Here is a 25,126-nt window from a genome sequence, read left to right as displayed (position 1 = left end):
ATAAAGTTGGTTATTATTATTATTATTTGCGTTTGGTTTATGGCGGGCCAAGATTGAGAGGAGGGTAGACTGCTGACTGGGTAATCACTGATACTCTGCAATAAACTCTCTTGCCAATGGGCTGCTAGACTATGAGGAACATGTGGAAGGGCACGGTTACAGTTAAATGAAATAAGCCCAATACAGGAAACTCTTTTTTATCCGGCACCGATGGGACCGGCGTGGTGCCGGTTTATCAAAAAGTCCGGATTACAGAGAGGCATAGTTAAAAGGTATGAGAGCTCCGTACACAGCAACAGATCCAGGCTTCCCTGTTGCTTAGCAACAGGTGCAGGAACCCCGGCCACAAGATCCAGGCGTCCCTGTTGCTTAGCAACAGGTGCAGGAATCCCGGTTACACAGCTACGGATCCAGGAACGTCCATTAATATGAAATAAAACTTACCTGAACCTACTCCTGAATTTTGCCGGTTAACAGAGATTTCTGGTTATTTAGGTGCCGGTAAATCGAGAGTTTCCTGTAGATGGAGCAGTGTTATTTCCCCGAGCAAAGCCACTGCAGCTTGAATCCCTCCAATCGTGCAGTAATGATATCACAAATGACTTCCTCAATAACATCATGAACAACGTATAAATGTCACGAAGACTAGTATTTATATCAAAAATAAAAGAATGGGTGGTGGAGATTGAGTTACAATGAAAACAGGCTGCATTAAACAACTAGCCCGATGCTGGAGTGCTCTATGATGGTATTGAAACCCTCTGAGGAGATTTTCTTGTAACTGTTGCTGTTCGCCCATTTTTTTCCAATCCTTTATTTACATGCATATTTAATAGACCAAGCGGAGTCCAATAGAAACCCAAGATTTCGGAATCCAAACTATACAATGCGGAAAAGGTTGATGAATAATGCCAGTGAAATGGCCATGGCTATCAGCTGGACCGAGAAAATAAAGAAGGAACAATGTTAAAAATCTCAGTTGAAGTGGCAATCGCTGTCATAAGAAGCAAATCTATTTTAGAACGAGAATTAAAACGAACGGATTGCTGTTTATTTCCAACAAAGAAAAATAAGAGGCTGCCTATTCTGAGAGAGGGTTTGAGGTGATGCAGAGGAAAATGGGGATGGGGGAGGAGGGGAAGGAAAACAGTGGGGAGGCTGCAGTAATGATCTTCTCCTCTTCCTCAAATTCCCAGCCACCCAAGGTGAGCCGATTGGATCAACCATTGAGGAGGGCTTGGGAGATTACCTAACTGCGAGAATGAAGGTAGAGTTGAGAGGAATCAGTAGCTTTAGAGAACAAGATAGTGTGGTAAAGGAGCAGGATATCTTGGAAGGCGGAGATAGGCGTGCTGACCTATGGTGACAATTGGTTGGAAATTATCATTGCTTAAGGAGTCTTCACCCTGTCAGTGCTAACAGGGAATCCAACCTATGAGAGTCAACTTTGTTGATGTCAACTGCTGCCAAATGGAAATTTTTCACTTTTTTTCTCAAATCTCTGTCAAGTATTAGACAATTCTGACAATACCAAAGGATGATTTCGCATAAAAAAGGCAAAATAATGTGGAACATTTGGAGACCTCAATCTTCAACACTTTATTGATAAAAACAATTAGGCCTGGATTTTCCTTAAGAAAATGCCCGTTTTTGGTCTGGCCAGCAAAATGGGGCAGAGAGGCCCTCTTTCCCTAAAAATAACAGTCGCAATTTCTGCAGATGTTCCTACATACCCTTGTGAGCATGCTGTCAGGTGCAGGCAATGTAACTCCTGCCTCAGTCAAACATTGCAGGAAATGTTAACTGGGACAGTGGAATGGTAGGAGAGGCAGTACACCCATGAGGGGGATGGTGAGGGCTTCTTGTGTCTACTAGGGGTAGATACTATGGTCTTGGATAGCGTGGTGGTGCGTCATGCTTGCAGCAATGTCTCAGCATCTGCTTGGGCACGTGTGCCTTTGCTTCCCTTGGCCAGCCTGGTGAGGTCATTAACAAGATACGTAGGAAAGTAAATTGTGAAGAGGACATAAGGAGGCTACAGAGGGATATAGATAGGTTAAGTGAGTGGGCAAAGATCTGGCAAATGGAGTATAATGTGGGAAAATGTGAAATTGTCCATTTTGGCAGGAAGAATAAAAAAGAAGCATATTATATCTAAATGGTGAGAGATTGTGGAGCTCTGAGATGCAGAGGGACCTGGGTGTCCTAGTGCATGAATCACAAAAGGTTAGTATGCAGGTACAGCAAGTAATTAGGAAAGCTAATAGAATGTTATTGTTTATTGCGAGGGGAATTGAATACAAAAGTAGGGAGGTTATGCTTCAGTTATACAGGGCATTGGTGAGACCACATCTGGAGTACTGTGTACAGTATTGGTCTCCTTATTTAAGGAAGGATGTAAATGTGTTGGAAGCAGTTCAAAGAAGGTTTACTAGACTAATACCTGGAATGGGCGGGTTGTCTTATGAGGAAAGGTTGGACAGGCTAGGCTTGTATCCGCTGGAGTTTAGAAGAATAAGAGGTGACTTGATTGAATCATATACGATCCTGAGGGGTCTGGACAGGGTGGATGTGGAGAAGATGTTTCCTCTTGTGGGAGAATCTAGAACTAGGGGTCACTGTTTAAAAGTAAGGGGTCGCCCATTTAAGACAGAGATGAGGAGAAATGTTTTCTCACAGAGGGTCGTGTGTCTTTGGAACTCTCTTCCTCAGAGGGCAGTGGAAGCAGAGTCTTTGAATATTTTTAAGGCAGAGGTAGATAGATTCTTGATAAGCAAGGGAGGGTGAAAGGTTATCGGGGGTAGGCGGGAATGTGGAGTAATCGGATCAGCCATGATCTTATTGAATGGCGGAGCTGGCTCGAGGGGCCGAGCGGCTGACTCCTGCTCCTAATTCGTATGTTCGTAACAAGGTTCTGGCACTGAATAGCTGTTCGTGGGATGGTCGAGTTGGCACTGACTGCCAGTGCCACCTCCCTCCAAGCTTCTTTCTCTGGGGCGTAACCGTCTGGCTGCCAAAGAGCCTTTGTCTTCTGGACCTTATCTCTACCAGCGTGAGCTCCACTGCAGTTTCTGAGAATCTCGGGGCCTAAGTCACTGCAGACCTCCCAGATGATGCTCCCCTTTTCCGACATGGCTTTTGAGTTTTGAAGGGCAGCTCGAGTTCCTTGCCCCACCGCAGGAAATCCAATCCGGTGGCCGGTGGGATTACACGAGCAGGCGGAAGTCCCACCCTGGCATTTTACCGATCTCAGGAAAATCCAGCCCTGTTAATCTCTTGACTGCGTTTGTTAGATCTTACCTCGATTAAACCAATTCCAACTGCCACGCCACCAATAACGGCACTGTTCTTTTTGATCATTAAGGTTACAGAAGCTAAACATCCCTTAAAACACATAATAATAAAATTGGTATGTTTGCTTCTAGTTCATAAAATTTAACAATGCAAAACGCTGAATTTGAAATCCCATCTTTCTGGGCATTCTTACTATTCAGCATTTCATAGCAAACCCTGTACCTTTCTATAGATAACTCCGCCTGTTGTGTCTACTCCATCGCATTCAAGAGAAAGAGGCTTTCGGCAACAACTCTTGGGATAAAGTCGTCCTTTTCGTGCCTGATAGAGTGAACCTTCAAAATCGGTGTAATTATTTAACCCACAGCAATGAAACTGAAATGACAAAAGAAAACTCTTCAAACCCTGTTGCAAACAGCATCTAATCCAATGCAAGACATCAGGAAGAAAAATGCATAGTTGACAACTACTGTCGTGCAAAAACAAGCTCTTCTGGGCTTTTGTGGGCGTGTGTGTTGTGAGGAGGATGCCGAGAAACTCCAGTACGATTTGGACAGGTTGGGTGATTGGGCAGATGCAGTATAATGTGGATAAATGCGAGGTTATCCACTTCGGTGGCAAAAAACAGGAAGACAGATTATTATCTGAACAGCAATAGATTGGGAAAAGGGTAAGTGCAATGAGACCTGGGTGTCCTTGTGCACCAGTTGCTGAAGGTAATCATGCAGGTGCAGCAGGCGGTTAAGAAGGCAAATGGTATGTTGGCCTTCATAGCGAAAGGATTTGAGTACAGGAACAAGGAAGTCTTGCTGCAGTTGTACAGGGCCTTGGTGGGACCACACCTTGAGTATTGTGTGCAGTTTTGGTCGCCTTATCTGAGGAAGGATGTTCTTGCCATGGAGAGAGTGCAGCGAAGGTTCACCAGACTGATACCTGGGATGGCAGGAATGACGTATGAGGAGAGATTGGGTCAATTAGGCTTATATTCGCTAGAGTTTAGAAGAATGAGAGGGGATCTCATTGAAACTTATAAAATTCTAACAGGACTAGACAGACTAGATGCAGGAAGGATGTTCCCGATGGCGGGGGAGTCCAGAACCAGGGGTCATAGTCTAAGGATAAGGGGTAAGCCATTTAGGACTGAGATGAGGAGGAATTTCTTCACCCAGAGAGTGGTGAACCTGTGCAATTCTCTACCACAGAAGGCAGTTGAGGCCAATTCATTAAATATATTCAAGAAGGAGTTGGATATATTTCTTAAGGCTAAAGGGATCAAAGGATATGGGGAGAAGGCAGGAACAGGGTACTGAGTTTGGATGATCAGCCATGATCTCATTAAATGGCGGAGCAGGCTCGAGGGGCCGAAGGGCCTACTCCTGCTCCTATCTTCTATGTTTGTTGTAATTTATGTTATGACTTTATGCTCCATTTATTTCCATGCCGTAATATCTCTACACCGTGCACCTTCTTGACTCAGAAGACGGGCTTGATCAAGGTCTTTTCACTCCCAATGCTTCTTTTAGTCTAAAAGTAATTTTTCATTCGTTCCTGGGATGTGGGCGTCACTGGCAAGGCCAGCATTTATTGCCCATCCCTAGTTGCCCTTGAGAAGGTGGTGGTGAGCCGCCTTCTTGAACCGCTGCAGTCCGTGTGGTGAAGGTGCTCCCACAGTGCTGTTAGGGAGGGAGTTCCAGGATTTTGACCCAGCGATGATGAAGGAATGGCCGATATATTTCCAAGTCAGGATGGTGTGTGACTTGGTGGTGGTGGTGTTCCCATGCGCCTGCTGCCCTTGTTCTTCTAGGTGGTGGAGGTGGCGGGTTTGGGAGGTGCTGTCGAAAGGAGCCTTGGCGAGCATACTGTTATACAAACAGAAAATCGCTGGAAATATTCAGCAGGTCAGGCAGCGTCTGTGTTTCAGGCTGGTGACCTTTTGCCAGAACGACCTGCTGAGTATTTCCAGCATTTTCTGCTTATATTTCAGATTTCCAGCATCTGTGGTATTTTGCCTTTGGGTAAGAGTATATTGTTACCTATCATCTTGAAACAATTGCCTCAATTTATCAGCGCTCCAAATCGTGCAATGTTCAGATTTCATTTTATTTTGTTCCAAGGGGAGAATATTTGTGCTTCTCAGGACGTGTGACGACAGTGGTGGGGATGGAACCCTTTCCCTTTCATTGGGTGTCAGAATCAAGAACTCTCAAGTTAAGTATGATGCTGCTCTACTGCAGAATAAAGTTGCCTCTACAATATGCCTCCATCACAACCTGTGAAAAGCACTATCTGCTATAACATTTGCTATGTACTGTAGCTATCTACTGGAGCATTTCCATCCTACTGCAACCACTCCATTGACCGCTCAGGATGTTGTTTCTTTATACACAAGCAAAATACTGCGGATGCTGGAAATCTGAAATAAAAATATAAAATGCTGGAAATACTCAGCAGGTCAGGCAGCATCCATGGAGAGAGAAACAGAGTTAACGTTTCAGGTCGGTGACCCTTCGTCAGAACTGGAAAAAGTTAGAGATGTAACAGGTTTTTAAGCAAGTGCAGAGGCGGGGAAAGTGGGGAGGAAAGAACAAAAGGGAAGGTCTGTGATAGGCTGGAAGCCAGGAGAGATTAAATGACAAAAGGGGTGACGGTGCGAGGCGAAAGGGAGATGGTAATGGGACAAGTTAAGAAACAAAAGATGGGTCTAGAAGAGGTGTAAATGGCAATGGCGGAATCATTACCAGCACCTGCTGTCTGAAAAAAATGGGAGCAGTGCTTATGATGTTTTGGTTCTGGTTGTTTTTTTTAGACTTCCTTGGGGTAAAATGTGTTTATATATCGTTAACGCCAAGTCTTATTTTCTGACCAGTGTAACGTAATGTTCGCTGATTTCAATCAATCGGCTAAAATCGCCCATCATCCATAAATGCATCTTTGACAATCTGATAGATTTCGGCCTGCTATACTTTGAATATCTGTTCGTTTTTAGATCAATATGCTAGCCCATGACTTCGCTTGTTCTTGTGGTTGTGTTCCAAAGAATTACTCTTTTACTTTCAGAATTCCATCTCCGAAGTTACAAAGCTTGATTTTTCGAATAAGTGGCGTTCTACAGGTGTTATTTTGTGTGTTTATTACCGCTATCAGAATAAGTTGCATCATGTTCACAGGCTGAATGGCTCATTTAGTGCATAGGTGCAGACAATGTAGATAATTGTGGCTACTATTCAATTGGGGGGTTACATTTCTACAGACTGACAAATGCCGGGGGACGCTAAGTTCGAGGTGTTGTAGGCTTCATAGAACCTCTCTAAAGTACCTTTGTGGCATTATGGCTAAAAGCCCCCAAAAATCGAACCTATTATTTAAAAAAGGTTCACGTGATGTCAAGTACATAGGAACCTTGCTGGTCATCCAAATTCCGCACATATATGCTCATTCCTCAAATAAGATAAGCTAACAAAACAAACTAGTGATCGAACTCAGGTCTCCATGGTCCAGATAGCTCATCTGTTCAAGGGATAAACTTGCCGAGCCATTTGGGAATTTTCTATGTTAGCCATCCTTACTTTTCCGACCAGTTTTGTTTTGCAGATGTGTAGTGTTTAGTGAACTCCTCGGCCCCAATTTTAACTACAGGTGGATTCCCCGCTCAGGCCTGAGGTAAAATTACAGTCGGGTCTCAAAGATGTCATCGGGCCGCAACGTGCATATGCACGTGTATATAGGTGTCAGCTGTGGCTCAGTGGGTAGCACCCTCTTCTCTGGGTCAGAAGGTTGTGGGTTCGAGTCCCACTCCAGAGACTTGAGCACAAAAATCTAGGCTGACACTCCAGTGGAGTGCTGCACTGTCGGAGGTGCCGTCTTTCAGATGAGACATTAAACCCAGGCCCCGTCTGCCCTTTCAAGTGGACGTAAAAGATCCCGTGGCACTATTTTGATGAAGAGCAGGGGGGAGTTCTCCCCGGTGTCCTGGGCCAATATTTATCCCTCAGCCAACATCACTAGAACAGATTATCTGGGTCGTTATCACATTGCTGTTTGTGGGATCTTGCTGTGTGCAAATTAGCTGCCGTGTTTCCTACATCACAACAGTGACTACACTTCAAAAAGTACTTCATTGACAGTAAAGCACTTTAGGATGTCCAGTGGTCGTGAAAGGCGCTATAGAAATGAAAGTCTTTCTTTAAAGAAGGACCCTGTTGGCTGCCTGCTCAGGGGAGCAGGTTCAAATTGCAGATGTTGCGATCCTGGCGGCTTTCGGACGGGTAAGAGACAGGGCGATTTTAACTGCCCGCCCGCCAGGTTTCTGCTGAGCGAGTCGGGTTAAAATCGCCCCCTTGTCTCTGGATTAGCACGCCAGGGTAGTTATTTGATTTTCCACAATAACAACAGTACAGAATAATGCAATGGATCTGTGTGTGACTTACAGTTGTCATAATAGAATCCCATCCAAAACTTGCAAAGTTTTTATCACCAAATCCAGTGTAGTTGTTTTTCAATAATTGAAGTGCCTCTTCTTGAAATATAGTTGTAACCTAAGGGGAATACAAACAGTACCATTCAGCGACCACGTATCTTCCTGTACACCACCCCCCGCCCTGCCCCATTCTTGTGACCCCTTATTGGAGTGTGGGCGTCGCTGGCACGGCCTGCATTTATTGCCCATCCTTCGTTGCCCTGACACAACTAAGAATCTTGCTAGGTCACACATCAGAGGGCAGTTAAGAGTCAACCACGTTGATGAGGAACTGGCGTCAGATGTAGGTCAGACCGGGTAAGGACGGCAGGTTTCCAACCACATAAGGACATCAGGGAAGCAGTTGGGTTTTTACATCGGATTACATCGGATATACGGCACAGAAACAGGCCATTCGGCCCAACCAGTCCATGCCGGCGTTTATGCTCCACTCGAGCCTCCTCCCGTCTTTCCTCATCTAACTCTATCAGCGTAACCCTCTATTCCCTTCTCCCTCAGATACTTGTCTAGCCTCCCCTTAAATACATCAGTGCTATTCGCTTCAACCACTCCCTGTGGTAGCGAGTTCCACATTCTCACCACTCTCTGGGTAAAGAAGTTTCTCCTGAATTCCCTATTGGATTTCTTGGTGACTATCTTATATTGATGGCCTCTAGTTATGCTCTTCCCCACAAGTGGAAACATTCTCTCTGTATCCACTCTATCAAAACCTTTCATAATTTTAAAGACCTCTATTAGGTCACCCCTCAGCCTTCTTTTTTCAAGAGAAAAGAGACCCAGCCTGTTCATTCTTTCCTGATATGTATACCCTCGCATTTCTGGTATCATCCTTGTAAATCTTCTCTGCACCCTCTCCAGTGCCTCTATATCCTTTTTATAATATGGCAACCAAACTGTACGCAGTGCTCCAAGTGTGGCCTAACCGAGGTTCGATAGAGGTTTAGCATAACTTCCCTACTTTTCAATTCTATCACTCTAGAAATAAACCCTAGTCATTTAATGTCATTTTTACTGATACCAGATATATATTTTTTATATTTCCAGATTTGTTTTAAACTGAATTCAAATTCTCAAATTGCAATGGTGAGATTTGAACTCATTATTAGTCCGGCCCTCTGGATTATTAGTCCAGTAAAATAATGCAGGTGCAGCAGGCGGTTAAGAAGGCAAATGGTATGTTGGCCTTCGTAGCGAGAGGGTTCGAGTACAAGAACAAGGATGTCTTGCTGCAGTTGTACAGGGCCTTGGTGAGACCACACCTTGAGTATTGTGTGCAGTTTTGGTCGCCTTATCTGAGGAAGGATGTTCTTGCCATGGAAGGAGTGCAGCGAAGATTCACCAGCCTGATACCTGGGATGGCAGGAATGCCGTACGAGGAGAGATTGTGTCAATTGGGCTTATACTCGCTGGAGTTTCGAAGAATGAGAGGGGATCTCATTGAAACTTATAAAATCCTAACAGGACTAGACAGACTTGATGCAGGAAGGATGTTCCCGATGGCGGGGAGTCCAGAACCAGGGGTCACAGTCTAAGGATAAGGGGTAAGCCATTTAGGACAGAGATGAGGAGGAATTTCTTCACCCAGAGAGTGGTGAACCTGTGGAATTCTCTACCACAGAAGGCAGTGGAGGCCAAATCATTAAATGTATTCAAGAAGGAGTTAGATATATTTCTTAAGGCTAAAGGGATCAAGGGATATGGGGAGAAAGCAGGGACAGGGTACTGAATTTCTCCCAAATTATGTGCAGGTTTAGGCTACTGAGTCCAAGACCTTTAGGGATTGAGTTGAGACTCCCTCAGACTTATTTCATGTAGGACATTTGGAGCTGACAGAGCGGGGTCTGGACAGGATTCAGATCAGTCAGATCCAATGAGTGAATTCACACTGTGCTAAACCAGTCACTTGTTTCGTTTCACTCCAGTGCAGTGCTGAGGGAGTGCCGCACTGTCGGAGGGGCAGTACTGAGGGAGCGCCGCACTGTCGGAGGGGCAATACTGAGGGAGCGCCGCACTGTCGGAGGGGCAATACTGAGGGAACACCATTCTGTCGGAGGGGCAGTACTGAGGGAGTGCTGCACTGTCGGAGGGGCAGTACTGAGGGAGTGCCGCACTGTCGGAGGGGCAGTACTGAGGGAGTGCTGCACTGTCGGAGGGGCAGTACTGAGGGAGTGCCGCACTGTCGGAGGGGCAGTACTGAGGGAGTGCTGCACTGTCGGAGGGGCAGTACTGAGGGAGCGCCGCTCTGTCGGAGGGGCAGTACTGAGGGAGTGCTGCACTGTCGGAGGGGCAGTACTGAGGGAGCGCCACACTGTCAGAGGGGCAGTACTGAGCGAGCGCTGCACTGTCAGAGGGGCAGTACTGAGGGAGTGCCGCACTGTTGGAGGGGCAGTACTGAGGGAGTGCTGCACTGTTGGAGGGGCAGTACTGAGGGAGCGCCGCTCTGTCGGAGGGGCAGTACTGAGGGAGTGCTGCACTGTCAGGGGGCAGTACTGAGGGAGCACTGCACTGTTGGAGGGGCAGTACTGAGGGAGCGCCGCACTGTCGGAGCGGGCAGTACTGAGGGAGTGCTGCACTGTCGGAGGGGCAGTACTGAGGGAGCGCCGCACTGTCGGAGCGGGCAGTACTGAGGGAGTGCTGCACTGTTGGAGGGGCAGTACTGAGGGAGTGCTGCACTGTCGGAGGTGCCGTCTTTCGGATGAAACATTAAACTGAGGCCCTATCTGCCCTCTCAAGTGGATGTAAAAGATCCCGTGGCACTATTTCGAAGACTAGCAGGAGAGTTCTCCCCAGTGTGCTGACCAATATTTATCATGTATAATATGTAACAAAAAACAATTATCTGGTCATTATCACTTTGCTGTTTGTGGGAGCTTGCTGTGCGCAAATTGGCTGCCACGTTTCCCACATTACAACAGTGACTCCACTTCAAAAAGTACTTCATTGGTTGTAAAGCGCTTTGGGACGTCCGGCGGTCGTGAAAGGCGCTATAGAAATGCAAGTCTTTCTTTCCTTTTTTCTTAGTGAGTTGCTAGGTGGAGCACCGTGTGTACATGTGCTTCTTGTGGACAAAAATTTGATTGAATTCTTGCTCCACGTGCTGAGGATCGAGAGACTCTGGCATCGTTATTCATCCTACAGACATGAATCTGTTGGTAAACTAATCCATCAAGTTTATTTGTGGGAGATATCAGTCATTATTTTGCCTTCATATTTGCATTACACGTTGAGATGATTTGACTAGAAAATAGCAAAGCTAGTTAACCAAACACTGATTAGACGGCAAGGGATAGAATAACAATTTGATCTCAATGGCACACAACATGTCTTATCTGAGGAAGGATGTTCTTGCCATGGAGGGAGTGCAGCGAAGATTCACCAGACTGATACCTGGGATGGCAGGAATGACGTATGAGGAGAGATTGGGTCAATTGGGCTTATACTCGCTGGAGTTTAGAAGAATGAGAGGGAATCTCATTGAAACTTATAAAATTCTAACAGGACTAGACAGACTAGATGCAGGAAGGATGTTCCCAATGGCGGGGGAGTCCAGAACCAGGGGTCACAGTCTAAGGATAAGGGGTAAGCCATTTAGGACAGAGATGAGGAGGAATTTCTTCACCCAGAGAGTGGTGAACCTGTGGAATTCTCTACCACAGAAGGCAGTGGAGGTCAATTCATTAAATATATTCAAGAAGGAGTCAGATATATTTCTTAAGGCTAAAGGGATCAAGGGATATGGGGAGAAGACAGGAACAGGGTACTGAATTTGGATGATCAGCCAAGATCTCATTGAATGGCGGAGCAGGCTCGAGGGGCCGAATGGCCGACTCCTGCTCCTATCTTCTATGTATAAAGAACCCAAGCGCAGAGACCTACAGTTTATGCTTCCTGCATTACTTCTGAAGGAAGCTTGAGCAGAAAGTCGGGCAGGAATGGAGGGAATGCTTTGGCGAACCATTTGTAGGAGGCGGGCATATTAGCAGTTTTAATACAGAAAGCATCAGCATTATCAGGACTAAGACCGAAGGACTGATATTTACAATTGATCGAAAGATCAAAGCGACAGCTGCAGAAATTATTTCTCCGATGAAAATCGTTGACATGGATATGAAGAACTGCAAGTTAAATAAAGAAAAATGTCAATTTTGCAATGCAATTTCACTACTCTTAAGCAGCTAAATAATTTTTAAAAAGTTCTCTCACAATTATTGCTCTAATACAGTAAATGCAGATTTAAGAGTGTTGAAGGCGGTTAAGAAGGCAAACGGTATGTTGGCCTTCATAGCGAGAGGATTCGAGTACAGGAGCAAGGATGTCTTGCTGCAGTTGTACAGGGCCTTGGTGAGACCACACCTTGAGTATTGTGTGCAGTTTTGGTCGTCTTATCTGAGGAAGGATGTTCTTGCCATGGAGGGAGTGCAGCGAAGATTCACCAGACTGATACCTGGGATGGCAGGAATGACGTATGAGGAGAGATTGGGTCGATTGGGCTTATACTTGCTGGAGTTTAGAAGAATGAGAGGGGATCTCATTGAAACTTATAAAATTCTAATAGGACTAGACAGACTAGATGCAGGAAGGATGTTCCCGATGGCGGGGGAGTCCAGAACCAGGGGTCACAGTCTAAGGATAAGGGGTAAGCCATTTAGGACAGAGATGAGGAGGAATTTCTTCACCCAGAGAGTGGTGAACCTGTGGAATTCTCTACTACAGAAGGCAGTTGAGGCCAATTCATTAAATATATTCAAGAAGGAGTTAGATATATTTCTTAAGGCTAAAGGGATCAAGGGATATGGGGAGAAAGCAGGGACAGGGTACTGAATTTGGATGATCAGCCATGATCTCATTGAATGGCGGAGCAGGCTCGAGGGGCCGAATGGCCTACTCCTGCTCCTACCTTCTATGTTTCTATGAACAGGGAGAAAAAGAGGAAAATTGAACGACAGGAGATACAAAAGCGCCAAGGCAGCGACAGTGTAGTGGAGTTCTGTTCAACCTGGATGAGATAATCTGCATAATAAACACTCGGCAATGGTAAATGTTCAAATTGACTAGCCTTTAAAATGCCTTTCTGGAACATTTGAGATGCTTTCAGTTGCTATATGGGAAGGCTAGTCCAGGGGGAATGTATAACGTACACAGCATGTTTTTTCCGGGATCACGTGGTTCCAGGTTAATTCCCACAAGGTTTGAATTCACTGTCCCCGCTGCAATGACTGGAGTTGCTCTGGGACATAAGGGGCACCTCCTCCTCAGTGATGCCACCGGGGCAGCCTGGAGGCAAGGAGACCCGACAAAGTAGGGCTTCACCGGCGCAAGAAAGTTCATTTTATAAAGGTTAAAAAGTCTAGGATTTAAAAAAAATAAATAAACGCATCTACAGTATTTAAATTGGCAATGGTAAGGTGGGAGTTTTGCCAGGCCTGTCGCCACTTAAAGGTGTGGTTCACTTTTCAAGGTGGAGGGTGACGTAATAAAACTCACTACGCACTTGGTTTGAGTATAAAGCAAGGCTTTAATCAACTTGTTTCAGAACATGGAGGTCTAGTTGTACTTCACTAGTTCCTTGTCTTACAAAATGTCCCTGGTCAAGCTGGGCCCACGCCCGAGTATTTATACTCCTTGGACGGCGCCACCAGCTGGCCGTCCAGCGTTATTTCATGAGTAGTTTCTTGATGAAGATGAGATTTATAACAGAGAGCACGTTACTCAGGCAGTCCAGGGCCCCTCAACTTCGAAGCGGCCATGGAGGTGCTCGTGGAGCAAGTGAGGAACAGGAAGCAGGTTTCCTCTTTCCCTCCGATGGGCGATGGGTGCCCCCGGAAAATTAGCACAACTGAGGGGGAACAGGCGGGAAAGGACAGCCCAGAGAGTGGCTCACCAGAAGGCAGCCGCGCCGCCTCCTAAGTCGTCTGAAGGAGGACAGCTGGGCAAACCTCGGGGGGGGTGGGGGGGGGGCCCAGGTTCAAACGAGGGATGCTTTCGGTGCCCCAGCAATTGTTGAAGGTTATTGGGCTCGCTGCCGGGGAACAACTGCAACACACTGAAGATTGTGGAGAAAGTCTACTAGTAATTGGTGTGGGGTTCTCCAGCATGGCATCGCTGAAGGTAAGCATGCAGGTGCAGCAGGCGGTTAAGAAGGCAAATGGTATGTTGGCCTTCGTAGCGAGACGGTTTGAGTACAGGAACAAGGATCTCTTGCTGCAGTTGTACAGGGCCTTGGTGAGACCACACCTTGAGTATTGTGTGCGGTTTTGGTCGCCTTATCTGAGGAAGGATGTTCTTGCCATGGAGAGAGTGCAGCGAAGATTCACCAGGCTGATACCTGGGATGGCAGGAATGACGTATGAGGAGAGATTGGGTTGATTGGGAACCTGAGCAGGGAGACAGAGGAAAGGGAAACAAGGATAAAAGCAAAAGATAGGAAGGAGAAAAACAAAAGTGGCAGTCAGAGAAATCAAGGGTTTAAATCAAACGTGGCCACAGTAAATAATAATTCTAATAGGTCTAAGAGTGTTAAAAAAACAAGCCTGAAGGCTTTGTGTCTTAATGCGAGGAGCATTTGTAATAAGGTGGATGAATTGGCTGCGCAAATAGAGGTAAACGAATATGATTTGGTTGGGATTACGGAAACGTGGCTCAAGGATGGCCAAGACTGGGAACTCAACATCCAGGGGGTATTCGATATTCAGGAAAGATAGGCAAAAAGGAAAGGGAGGTGGGGTAGCATTACTGGTTAAAGAAGGGATTAACACAATGGTAATGAAGGATATTAGCTCTGATGATGTGGAATCTGTATGGGTAGAATTGAGAAATACTAAGGGGAAAAAAACATTAGTGGGAGTGGTATATAGACCTCCAAACAGTAAGGCGGAGGTTGGGGATGGCATTAAAAGGGAAATTAAAGAAGTGTGCAATAAGGGCACAGCAGTCATCATGGGTGACTTTAATCTACATATAGATTGGGCTAACCAAATTAGTAACAATACTGTGGAGGAGGAATTCCTGGAGTGTTTACGGGATGGTTTCCTGGACCAATATGTCGAGGAACCAACCAGAGATCAGGCCATCTTAGACTGGGTATTATGTAACGAGAAAGGATTAATTAACAATCTTGTTGTACGAGGCCCCTTGGGTCGGAGCGATCATAATATGATCGAATTCTTCATTAAGATGGAGAATGAAGTAGTTGACTCAGAAACTAGGGTCCTCAATTTAAATAAAAGAAACTATGATGGTCTGAGGAGCGAGTTGGGTAGGATTGATTGGGGAATGGCACTCAAAGGGTTGACGGTGGATAGGCAATGGCAAACATTCAAAGACCGAATGGATGAACTACAGAAGTTGTTCATCCCAGTTTGGCATAAAAATAAAACAAAAAAGGTGACTCAACCGTGGCTAACAAGGGAAATTAGGGATAGCATAAGATCCAAGGAGAGGACATACAAATTGGCCAGAAAAAGCAATAATCCTGAGGATTGGGAGCAGTTCAGGATTCAACAAAGGAGGACAAAGGGATTAATTAAGAAAGGGAAAATAGAATATGAGAGTAAGCTTGCAGGGAACATAAAAACTGACTGTAAAAGCTTTTATAGATATGTGAAGAGAAAAAGATTGGTGAAGTCAAGCGTAGGTCCCTTGCAGTCAGAATCGGGGGAATTCATAATGGGGAACAAAGAAATGGCAGACCAACTAAATACATATTTTGGTTCTGTCTTCACAAAGGAGGACACAAATAACCTCCCAGAAATACCGGGGAACATAGGGTCTGATGAAAGGGTGGAACTGAAAGAAATCAGTATTTGTAGGGAAATGGTGTTAGGAAAATTGATGGGACTGAAGGCCGATAAATCCCCAGGGCCTGATAATCTACATCCCAGGGTACTTAAGGAAGTGGCCCTAGAAATAGTAGATGCATTGCTGGTCATCTTCCGGAACTCAATAGACTCTGGAACAGTACCCATGGATTGGAGGGTAGCTAATGTTACCCCACTATTCAAAAAAGGTGGCAGAGAAAAAGTGGGGAATTATAGACCGGTAAGCCTGACATCGGTAGTGGGGAAAATGCTAGAGTCCATTATAATAGATGTAATAGCAGAGCACTTGGAAAACAGTGACAGGATCGGACAAAGTCAACATGGATTTACAAAAGGTGAATCATGCTTGACTAATCTACTGGAATTTTTTGAGGATGTAACTGGTAAAATAGATAAGGGAGAACCAGTGGATGTGGTATATTTGGACTTTCAGAAGGCTTTCGATAAGGTCCCGCATAAATGATTAGCGTGCAAAATTAAGGCACATGGGATTGGGGGCAAGGTATTGGCTTGGATAGAGAACTGGTTGGCGGACAGAAAGCAAAGAGTTGGAATAAACGGGTCGTTTTCCGAGTGGCAGGCAGTGACTAGTGGGGTACCGCAAGGATCGGTCCTAGGACCCCAGCTGTTCACAATATAGATTAATGATCTGGATGAGGGAATTGGATGTAATATCTCCAAATTTGCAGATGACACAAAGCTGGGTGGGAGGGTATGCTGTGAGGAGGATGTCATGAAACTCCAGTACGATTTGGACAGGTTAGGTGAATGGGCAGAAACATGGCAAATGCACTATAATGTGGATAAATGTGAGGTTATCCACTTTGGTGGCAAAAACAGGAAGGCAGATTATTATTTGAATGGCAATAGATTGGGAGAAGGGGAAGTGCAAAGAGACCTGGGTGTTCTTGTGCACCAGTCGCTGAAGGTAAGCATGCAGGTGCAGCAGGCGGTTAAGAAGGCAAATGGTATGTTGGCCTTCGTAGCAAGAGGGTTCGAGTACAGGAACAAGGATGTCTTGCTACAGTTATACAGGGCCTTGGTGAGACCGCACCTTGAGTATTGTGTGCAGTTTCGGTCGCCTTATCTGAGGAAGGACGTTCTTTCCATGGAAGGAGTGCAGCGAAGATTCACCAGGCTGATACCTGGGATGGCAGGAATGACGTATGAGGAGAGATTGGGTCGATTGGGCTTATACTCACTGGAGTTTAGAAGATTGAGAGGGGATCTCATCGAAACCTATAAAATTCTGTCAGGCCTGGACAGATTAGATGCTGGAAGGATGTTCCCGATGGTCGGGTTGTCCAGAACCAGGGGTCATAGTCTAAGGATAAGGGGTAGGACATTTAGGACTGAAATGAGGAGGAATTTCTTCACCCAAAGAGTGGTGAACCTGTGGAATTCTCTGCCACAGAGGGCGGTGGAGGCCAGTTCATTAAATATATTCAAGAAAGAGTTGGATATATTTCTTAAGGCTAAAGGGATCAAGGGATATGGGGAGAAGGCAGGGACAGGGTACTGAATTTGAATGATCAGCCATGATCTCATTGAATGGCAGAGCAGGCTCAAAGGGCCGAATGGCCTACTCCTGCTCCTATCTTCTATGTTTCTATGTACTCGCTGGAGTTTAGAAGAATGAGAGGGGATCTCATTGAAACTTATAAAATTCTAACAGGACTAGACAGACTAGATGCAGGAAGGATGTTCCCGATGGTCGGGGAGTCCAGAACCAGGGGTCACAGTCTAAGGATAAGGGGTAAGCCATTTAGGACAGAGATGAGGAGGAATTTCTTCACCCAGAGAGTGGTGAACCTGTGGAATTCTCTACCACAGAAGGCAGTAGAGGCCAATTCATTAAATATATTCAAGAAGGTGTTAGATATATTTCTTAAGGCTAAAGGGATCAAGGGATATGGGGAGAAAGCAGGGACAGGGAACTGAATTTGGATGATCAGCCATGATCGCATTGAATGGCGGAGCAGGCTCGAGGGTTCGAATGGCCTACTCCTGCTCCTATCTTCTATGTTTCTATCAACACGCTGTAGTAAACCAGGCAGCATATCATCAATTGTTACAAAATACAGCAGTTAATGAGTTAAACGTGAAGTGGACGATTTTGACAAAAAAAAATAAACAATTGAAATAATATTCCTTTCACAATTAGTTTAATTGGTTACACCTAATTACAGTTTTGCAAGATGTTTTTTTAATAGACTCGTACCCACATCTCAGAGGTGAAGGGATGTGTCATGCAATGCACCACAACTCCACTTCAACAACATTAGATATGTGACATAATCTCTGGGTGAGTGTTTCGTATGGAATCTCGTGACTTCATAACAGCTGAGACACTGTAAAACTGTCCCAGTTTCGACTATCCTTTGGAAATCTGTACTAATATCATGAACCTACCAGCATCAAAAGTAACTTGCTTTCCTTGATAGCACCCCAACAGCCAACGAACCCCAGCACTGCAAGGCAGCACCCTGCAGCAATACAGAAATAGCCAACGCTCATAAGATGTCCTGCATGTGAGCCCAGGATCTGCAGGACAGAATCACCATGAACCTTCACCCAGACCCCGAATCCAAGAAGCACAAAACCAGCAACCTAGAAAAGAACATTTCAATATTGCAGACCTGTGCATCACATTGTTATATCAAACAAACATTGCTTCAGTAGACCGTCTTTTTGGAACGGGCAGTTTTTGTGGTGCTTGTTAAGTTGTTGGAGAATGGAGTACTTCCCTGTTTCACACGCCCAGTGTTGACATCAAGTACCGCCAGGCTCAGCACAGCGCTATTAGAGGAAGCGGTAACACTCTCTCTATAGGCCCCAACAGTAGCCCCCGAGCCCAAACCTCGAAAGAGCCAGGCCATCTGCACCAGTGTGATGTTCAGTTTCTTACACCAGCTGTCCGTGTGGCCTTTCTGAGCCAGATTGCTAATCCCATGCCCAATTAAAGGTGGTTTTGTAATGTGGTTCCGTGCCCGCCAAGAACTGGGCTGAGACTGCCCACCCTTTGCATGCAGGACCCTCAAAGCCAGCAGTCAGAGGACATCTTCACCCCATTAGTCTGGCCTGGACTCAGAGCTGTGGTGACTAACTGCGCCAATCAGGACTTCTCCCCATTCCCCTACTATTTCTCAGTACAGTAGAATTAATTTCATATCAAATCTGCTCATTTGTTATCTTTAAAATGAACATGCACAATACAGTACCTTTTTTTAATTTAAAAATTGGGGGGGGGCGCAAATTTCCCTCGTTTGCACCTCCAGCAGCCACACGTGGCTCTGCTGAGCACATCGCCCCGGATCGGAACATTCCTCGCCCCCTGCGCTCCGGGGGGCCTGCGGAGCACTTGATTTAGCAAGTGGCTTGATTTAGCGCTCCACTTCCCTCTCGGGAGCAAAACATGGGAATTTCTCAAATGTTTGAAAAGGTTGGCGCCGGGCGCTAACTTTTCAAATATTTTTGACTTGGCACCTCAAATGGCCCTCTAGGGGAATTTCGCCCGTTGTCAAATTTAATAAGGCAGATATTAAAGCTCGAATCTTTCACATGTCGTGACCTGTATTCAAGAAACTATCATGGAACTAGTAATAATTAAAAATATTCCTGCATAAGTCTATAGGATGTGCCTACAATAATGTAGTTATTAATCAGTCAGTAAAAAATGCACTTTATAATAGTCATTAACCACGTACCATTTTGAATATATCAAGTTATTTCCCTCAGCCATGTAATACATAAAAGGTTGTATAAAAATGTTCTACCTGACTGGGCATTTCTGGCCTTCCCTCACATCAGGGACCCGAGTCCACTAACATCAGTTAATTGGGGAAAAACCCCAGGGCAGGAGGAATCCCGCGGGCTAACACCGAGCCTGGCGCTGGACAGGTGCCCGAGGTGAGAAATGTTAATACTGGCTGAGAACACAACCGTGAATGAAAGAAAGGGCTTCTTTTCATTTTTTACCCCGTCTCTTCACATCACACGCAGCTTCCCTTCATCGTGACACGGATTTGCTCGGGGGGGGGGGGGGGGCGCGGATTTACCAAAATAAAATTTCACAGTTGGCAGAGCCTTCTGCGTGCTCCGTATCTGAACTGTCCTTCATATACCATTGGAGTGTACCTGACCTTAGGGTCAGATAATAGGGGGAGGGAAGGGGGGTAAATGGCAGCATAGCTTTCTGGGATAACAACAGAAAACGCTGGTAAAACTCAGCAGGCCAGGCAACATCCGTGGAGAGAGAAACAGAGTCAACGTTTCAGGTCGAAACCCTTCGTCAGAACTGAGAAAAAAGCAGGAAATGAAACAGATTAAAAGGCCAGTTTAGGGGCTGGGAAATGGGGGAGGGGATGAAAGAACAAAGGGGAAGGTCTGTGAGAGATGAAGAGACATTAAGAGATATTCAAGGTGAGACGAGATGGTAATAGGACAGGTGAAGAGACAAAGGATGGCTCTGGATGAGGTGTGAAATGCGTTGGCAGAGTGAGAGACAGCTGCCATGTGGGAGAGAGAAAACGGAAAAGGCACAAACCAAAGGTGTGGATAAAAAATATATAAAAATATAATAGGGGCCGAGGTTATGATCTGAAATTGTTGAACTCGATATTGAGTCCGGAAGGCTGTAAAGTGCCTAATCGGAAGATGAGATGCTGTTCCTCGAGCTTACGCTGAGCTTCCGTGGCAGCTCGGTGGCATAGTGGTTAGCACTGTTGCCTCACAGCGCCAGGGACCCGGGTTCGAATCCAGCCTCGGGCGACTGTCTGTGTGGAGTTTGCACATTCTCCCCGTGTTTGCGTGGGTTTACTCCGGGTGCTCCGGTTTCCTCCCACAGTCCAAAGATGTGCGGGTTAGGTTGATTGGCTATGATAAATTGACCCTTAGTGTTAGGGGGATTAAATACGTGGGGTTACAGGGATAGGGTGGGATATGTGTTGGTGTAGGGGTTACGGGGATCGGGTGGGATATGTGTCGGTGCAGGCTCGATGGGCCGAAATGGCCTCTATCTGCACTGTGTAGTTTCTGTGATTTCTGAATGCAAGAGGCCGCGGACGGTGAGGTCTGAGTGGGAATGGAGCGGTGAATTGAAATGACAAACGACCAGAAGCTCGAAGTCACCCTTACGGACTGAACGGAGGTGTTCCGCAAAGCAATCACCCAATCTGCGTTTGGTCTCCCCAGTGTAGAGGAGACCACATCGTGAGCAGCGAATACAGTATACTAGATTGCAAGAAGTACAAATAAATCACTGTTTCACCTGGAAGGGGTGTTTGGGGCCCTGGACAGTGGGAAGGGGGGAGTTATAAGGGCAGGTGTTGCATCTCCTGCGCTTGCACAGGAAGGTGCCGGGCGAAGGGGAAGGGGTGTTGGGGGTGATAGAGGAGTGGACTAGGGTGTCTCGGAGGGAGCGGTCCCTACTGAAAGCTGAAGGGAGTTGGGCTGCCAGACTGGTCTGAAGTCAGGCAGAGCCCACGGCAGAGAGACAGAATTGGTCAGGGATAGAAAGGGACTCGTTCCAGACGGTGGTGTCACCAGAGCTGGCTGGCAGCAAGAAAACCCAACCTGGTGGATCTCTGAGATACTGTGGTCCTTTCGTCATAAATGGAGGACGTTGCGGGCAGGAATGGATGGAATTGACAGAGAAACCTCAATGCCATAAGGCTGGGCTGACCCTCAGTGCCAGATTGAAATGACAGTGTGTTAACCCACTGGTTCTCAGCTGCAGGAGGGGGGGGGGGGGGCGGTGTGCACTTTAATGCAAAAATAATTTACAATGCACTGGTAGAGATATCTTAAAGTACTTACGGCTATAATGGCGTTGAGCCCAATCATTAAGAACTTTATACAGAAGAAAGTACTCTGGGCATGCGACTCCATCTTCTCAGCTTTCTGTTATTCAAATTGCACCATCTAAAGAAAACGGTTTTAAAAGAATATTCGTGAAAACAATACATTTTATTCGTGTAACGAGTTTACATTGCATGAAGCAGGCTTTGACAATGGATTAGTAACGGTTAACCCAATTAATCCGTTTCATAAATAAACTGTCACCAGTGATAATGCAGTTATTCATGAGAATGTTCTGTTTTTAATCAGATGTAATACAAATAATATTGTGATTAATTAATGCAGGCAGTACAGCATTGCCGACTGGGTCAACTTTCTTCCTTCTCATTTTAAGCTTGTCTGTCCTATTTTATTGAACCAAATTACCTGTAAATTAACTGTAAATTAAATAGAACTTAAAATAAAACTCATCAAATCAAATTAAAATTACATTGCCCGGGGTGACGATGCACTAAGCTTGTCTGTGATGAGATGGTTGCGCTCAACCTCTCTATCAAGGGGGATTGGTGTTTTGTAGCGCGGCCTCGCGCCAAGACTTCCTTGCCTATTTCAAATCCTCCTGATGGGTAGGTAATCTTACTTATTTCAAATACTCTCAGTGCGTAGGATTACGTCGGATATACGGCACAGAAAGAGGCCATTCGGCCCAACCAGTCCGTGCCGGCGTTTATGCTCCACTCGCGCCTCCTCCCGTCTTTCCTCATCTAACTCTATCAGCGTAACCCTCGATTCCCTTCACCCCTCATGTGCTTGTCCAGCCTCCTCTTAAATGCGTCCGTACTATTCGCCTCAACCACTCCCTGTGGTAGCGAGTTCCACATTCTCACCACTCTCTGGGTAAAGAAGTTTCTCCTGAATTCCGTGTGTGTGTAGGTTTGTTGACCATCCACTATCATATTCTATTAGAAATGACTGATGTTCGTGTTCTAGTTTAAGTCTGTTGAATGGGGGGTCCCCAATTACTCATAACTCAGGTCATTGTCGTACTGAACCTTTGCCTACCCGCAGCATTCGTGGGTTGGAATAGAGATGGTTTATTCCCCAACCATAACTGTAGGGCGATGGCCTAAAGATGTGGGATGCTAACTGCAAATATTTCCACATCCCTCGGAACCTGTCCACCTGCTCATCTATTTGGGATCGTTCTGACATTCCTCCCTCACCGGAGTGTTCTTATTCCTGCCGTTTTAAGTTTAAAATTTTTCTCCTATCTTTTGGAGCATAAACAGTTTGATCTTTGCCTCTATTTTGGATTCCGTTTTCTCCTAAAATAGCGTTTTCCTGGGCCATTTTTTTTGCTTTAAAGGCTTCTCTGAGGATACAGGTCATGTTAACTTTGAGTGCTATTTTAGCTGGCTCTGTTTGTGAGGATAAGCTGATTTTAAAGCTGTATTTTATTTTAACTTTATGTAAATCTGGTGAGCTCCTCCTGCCTCGTTATGAAGTGCCATGGGCCAACTTTTACAGACATTCTAGATAAGGACTGGAAAACTCCAATGCTATTACTATAGCTACTCCTGTAATCACCTACAGGAAAGTTCAATTAAGATTCCGTGTAGGTATAATGCTCAGTGCATTGTCAGTGACCCAAATTCCTGAAGTGTGCTGCGGGTCCAAGAGTATCGGACTGTGATTTTTAATGAACTTGAGCCAATGGTCAAGCCCAATCCAAATCACTCGGTTGTTGACTCCCAGGTGGGGGAGGGACTTGAACTTGTATCACTTAATAAGACTTTCTTTTTGCCATGCATTGACGTATCCATGCATTTTGCCGTCCATTTGATGGCGCGACATGATTCATTTGGGTTACTAGGCTTGAAAAGGGCACAGTCACAAGGATCATGTATTCTTCATGTAGAGCCATCTTTTGTTTCTTAACTTGTCCCATTACCATCTCCTTTCGCCTCGCACCATCATCCCTTTTGTCTATTAGAAACATAGAAGATAGGAGCAGGAGTCGGCCATTCGGCCCTTCGAGCCTGCTCCACCATTCAATGTGATCATGGCTGATCATTCAAATTCAGTACCCTGTCCCTGCCTTTTCCCCATATCCCTTTAGCCTCAAGAAATATATCCAACTCTTTCTTGAATATATTTAATGAACTAGCCTCCACCGCCCTCTGTGGCAGAGAATTCCACAGGTTCACCACTCTCTGGGTGAAGAAATTCCTCCTCATTTCAGTCCTAAATGGCTTACCCCTTATCCTTAGACTATGACCCCTGGTTCTGGACTCCCCGGCCATCAGAAACATCCTTCCTGCATCTAGTCTGTCCAGACCTGACAGAATTTTATAGGTTTTGATCAGATCCCCTCTCAATCTTCTAAACTCCAGTGAGTACAAGCCCAATCAACACAATCTCTCCTCATACGTCATTCCTGCCATCCCAGGTATCAGCCTGGTGAATCTTCGCTGCACTCTCTCCATGGCAAGAACGTCCTTCCTCAGGTAAGGTGACCAAAACTGCACACAATACTCAAGGTGCGGTCTCACCAAGGCCCTGTACAACTGTAGCAAGACATCCTTTTTCCTGTACTCGAACCCTCTTGCTACGAAGGCCAACATACCATTTGCCTTCTTAACCGCCTGCTGCACCTGCATGCTTACCTTCAGCGACTGGTGCACAAGGACACCCAGGTCTCGTTGCACTTCCCCTTCTCCCAATCTATTGCCATTCAAATAATTATCTGCCTTCCTGTTTTTGCCACCAAAGTGGATAACCTCACATTTATCCACATTATAGTGCATTTGCCATGTTTCTGCCCAATCTGCCCAATCTCTCCTGCCTTCCACCCCATCACAGACCTTCCCTGTTGTTCTTTCCTCCCCTCCCTCCCTTTCCCTGCCCCCTAACACTTGCTTAAAAACCTGCCACATCTCCAACTTTTACCAGTTCTGAAGAAGGGTCATCGACCTGAAACGTTAACTCTGTTTCTCTCTCCACGGATGCTGCCTGACCTGCTGAGTGTTTTCAGCATTTTCTGTTTTTATTTCAGATTTCCAGCATCCGCAGTATTTTGCGTTTGTACTATATTTTTGTCGCCTTGGTTTTATATATGTGTGGTTTTTGAGGATATTTTTTGTCATTTTGTAGTATATTTATGTGGTTTTGTAGTATTTTTTTGTTGCCTTATTGTATATTTTTGTTGTTTTGTAGTATATTTTTGTGAGCTGCAGTAAAATGTGCTGTTTTGATACTGCAGAAATATAGTTTATCAAAGAAAAGCTAACTCGTCCCATTTTGGATGCTGAGACAATCTTGCCACCATCGTCAACTCCCATTTCCAATAACAGCTTACCTTCGAGCCAAAGCATTTTGAACTGGGAGGAAAGGATGGGAAACGGGCCAAAGACTGCAAAAACGCAGGCTGGGGGGAGGGAGTGTGTGAGTGACCTGTGCAACCAGCCAACTGAGAAACAAGTGGACTTGTGACAGGCGCCAAGTGATCCAAATCATCATCTCCGGTGCCTGTGAGTAAAATGAGGTTATTTTTTTGACCTTAAGATGATAGGCAGGCGTGGGAGGAAAGAAAAAAACCAACTTACAGGTTGAGCTCGATGGCTTTGTTGGTTGTTCCTTGTTGTTGAGTTACTGGAACAGAACCCCGAGGCCGTTTTGAAATTTGGGAGCTCGAGGTCCAAGGTCCCGAGGACAACTGACAGCCGGCGCGTGGGGAGGG

The 25,126-nt window shown here is 45.7% G+C and overlaps 1 protein-coding gene across 1 annotated transcript; it reads right to left on the bottom strand.

Annotated features, from left to right (window-relative positions):
• Positions 1 to 636: 636 nt before the first annotated feature.
• On the bottom strand, positions 637 to 25,126 carry LOC147097707 (tetraspanin-16-like). Its single transcript, XM_085971736.1, has 8 exons — positions 24,993 to 25,126; positions 21,406 to 21,510; positions 18,001 to 18,198; positions 11,812 to 11,886; positions 7,722 to 7,829; positions 3,517 to 3,669; positions 3,301 to 3,384; positions 637 to 936 (listed from the first exon to the last, which is right to left on the bottom strand). Exons 2-8 carry the CDS (start codon positions 21,475 to 21,477, stop codon positions 880 to 882), a joined length of 747 nt encoding a protein of 248 aa, XP_085827862.1. The 5' UTR covers positions 21,478 to 21,510; positions 24,993 to 25,126; the 3' UTR covers positions 637 to 879.

This window comes from Somniosus microcephalus, chromosome 31 (assembly GCF_052327205.1).
Source record: "Somniosus microcephalus isolate GS21.2 chromosome 31, FLI_Smic_1.0, whole genome shotgun sequence".
NCBI classification, from domain to species: Eukaryota; Metazoa; Chordata; class Chondrichthyes; order Squaliformes; family Somniosidae; genus Somniosus; species Somniosus microcephalus.
This window is presented reverse-complemented; position numbering and strand designations above follow the sequence as displayed.

Excerpts from the sequence above, each read along its gene's own strand:
- LOC147097707 (XM_085971736.1), bottom strand. The coding sequence starts at position 21,477 with ATGGAGTCGCATGCCCAGAGTACTTTCTTCTGTATAAAGTTCTTAATG. Across the intron at positions 11,887-18,000 it reads GCAAGTTACTTTTGATGCTG|TTCTTCATATCCATGTCAAC; the intron begins GTAGGTTCATGA and ends TTTAACTTGCAG. Across the intron at positions 937-3,300 it reads TTGGAATTGGTTTAATCGAG|CTGATAGCCATGGCCATTTC; the intron begins GTAAGATCTAAC and ends TTCTCGGTCCAG.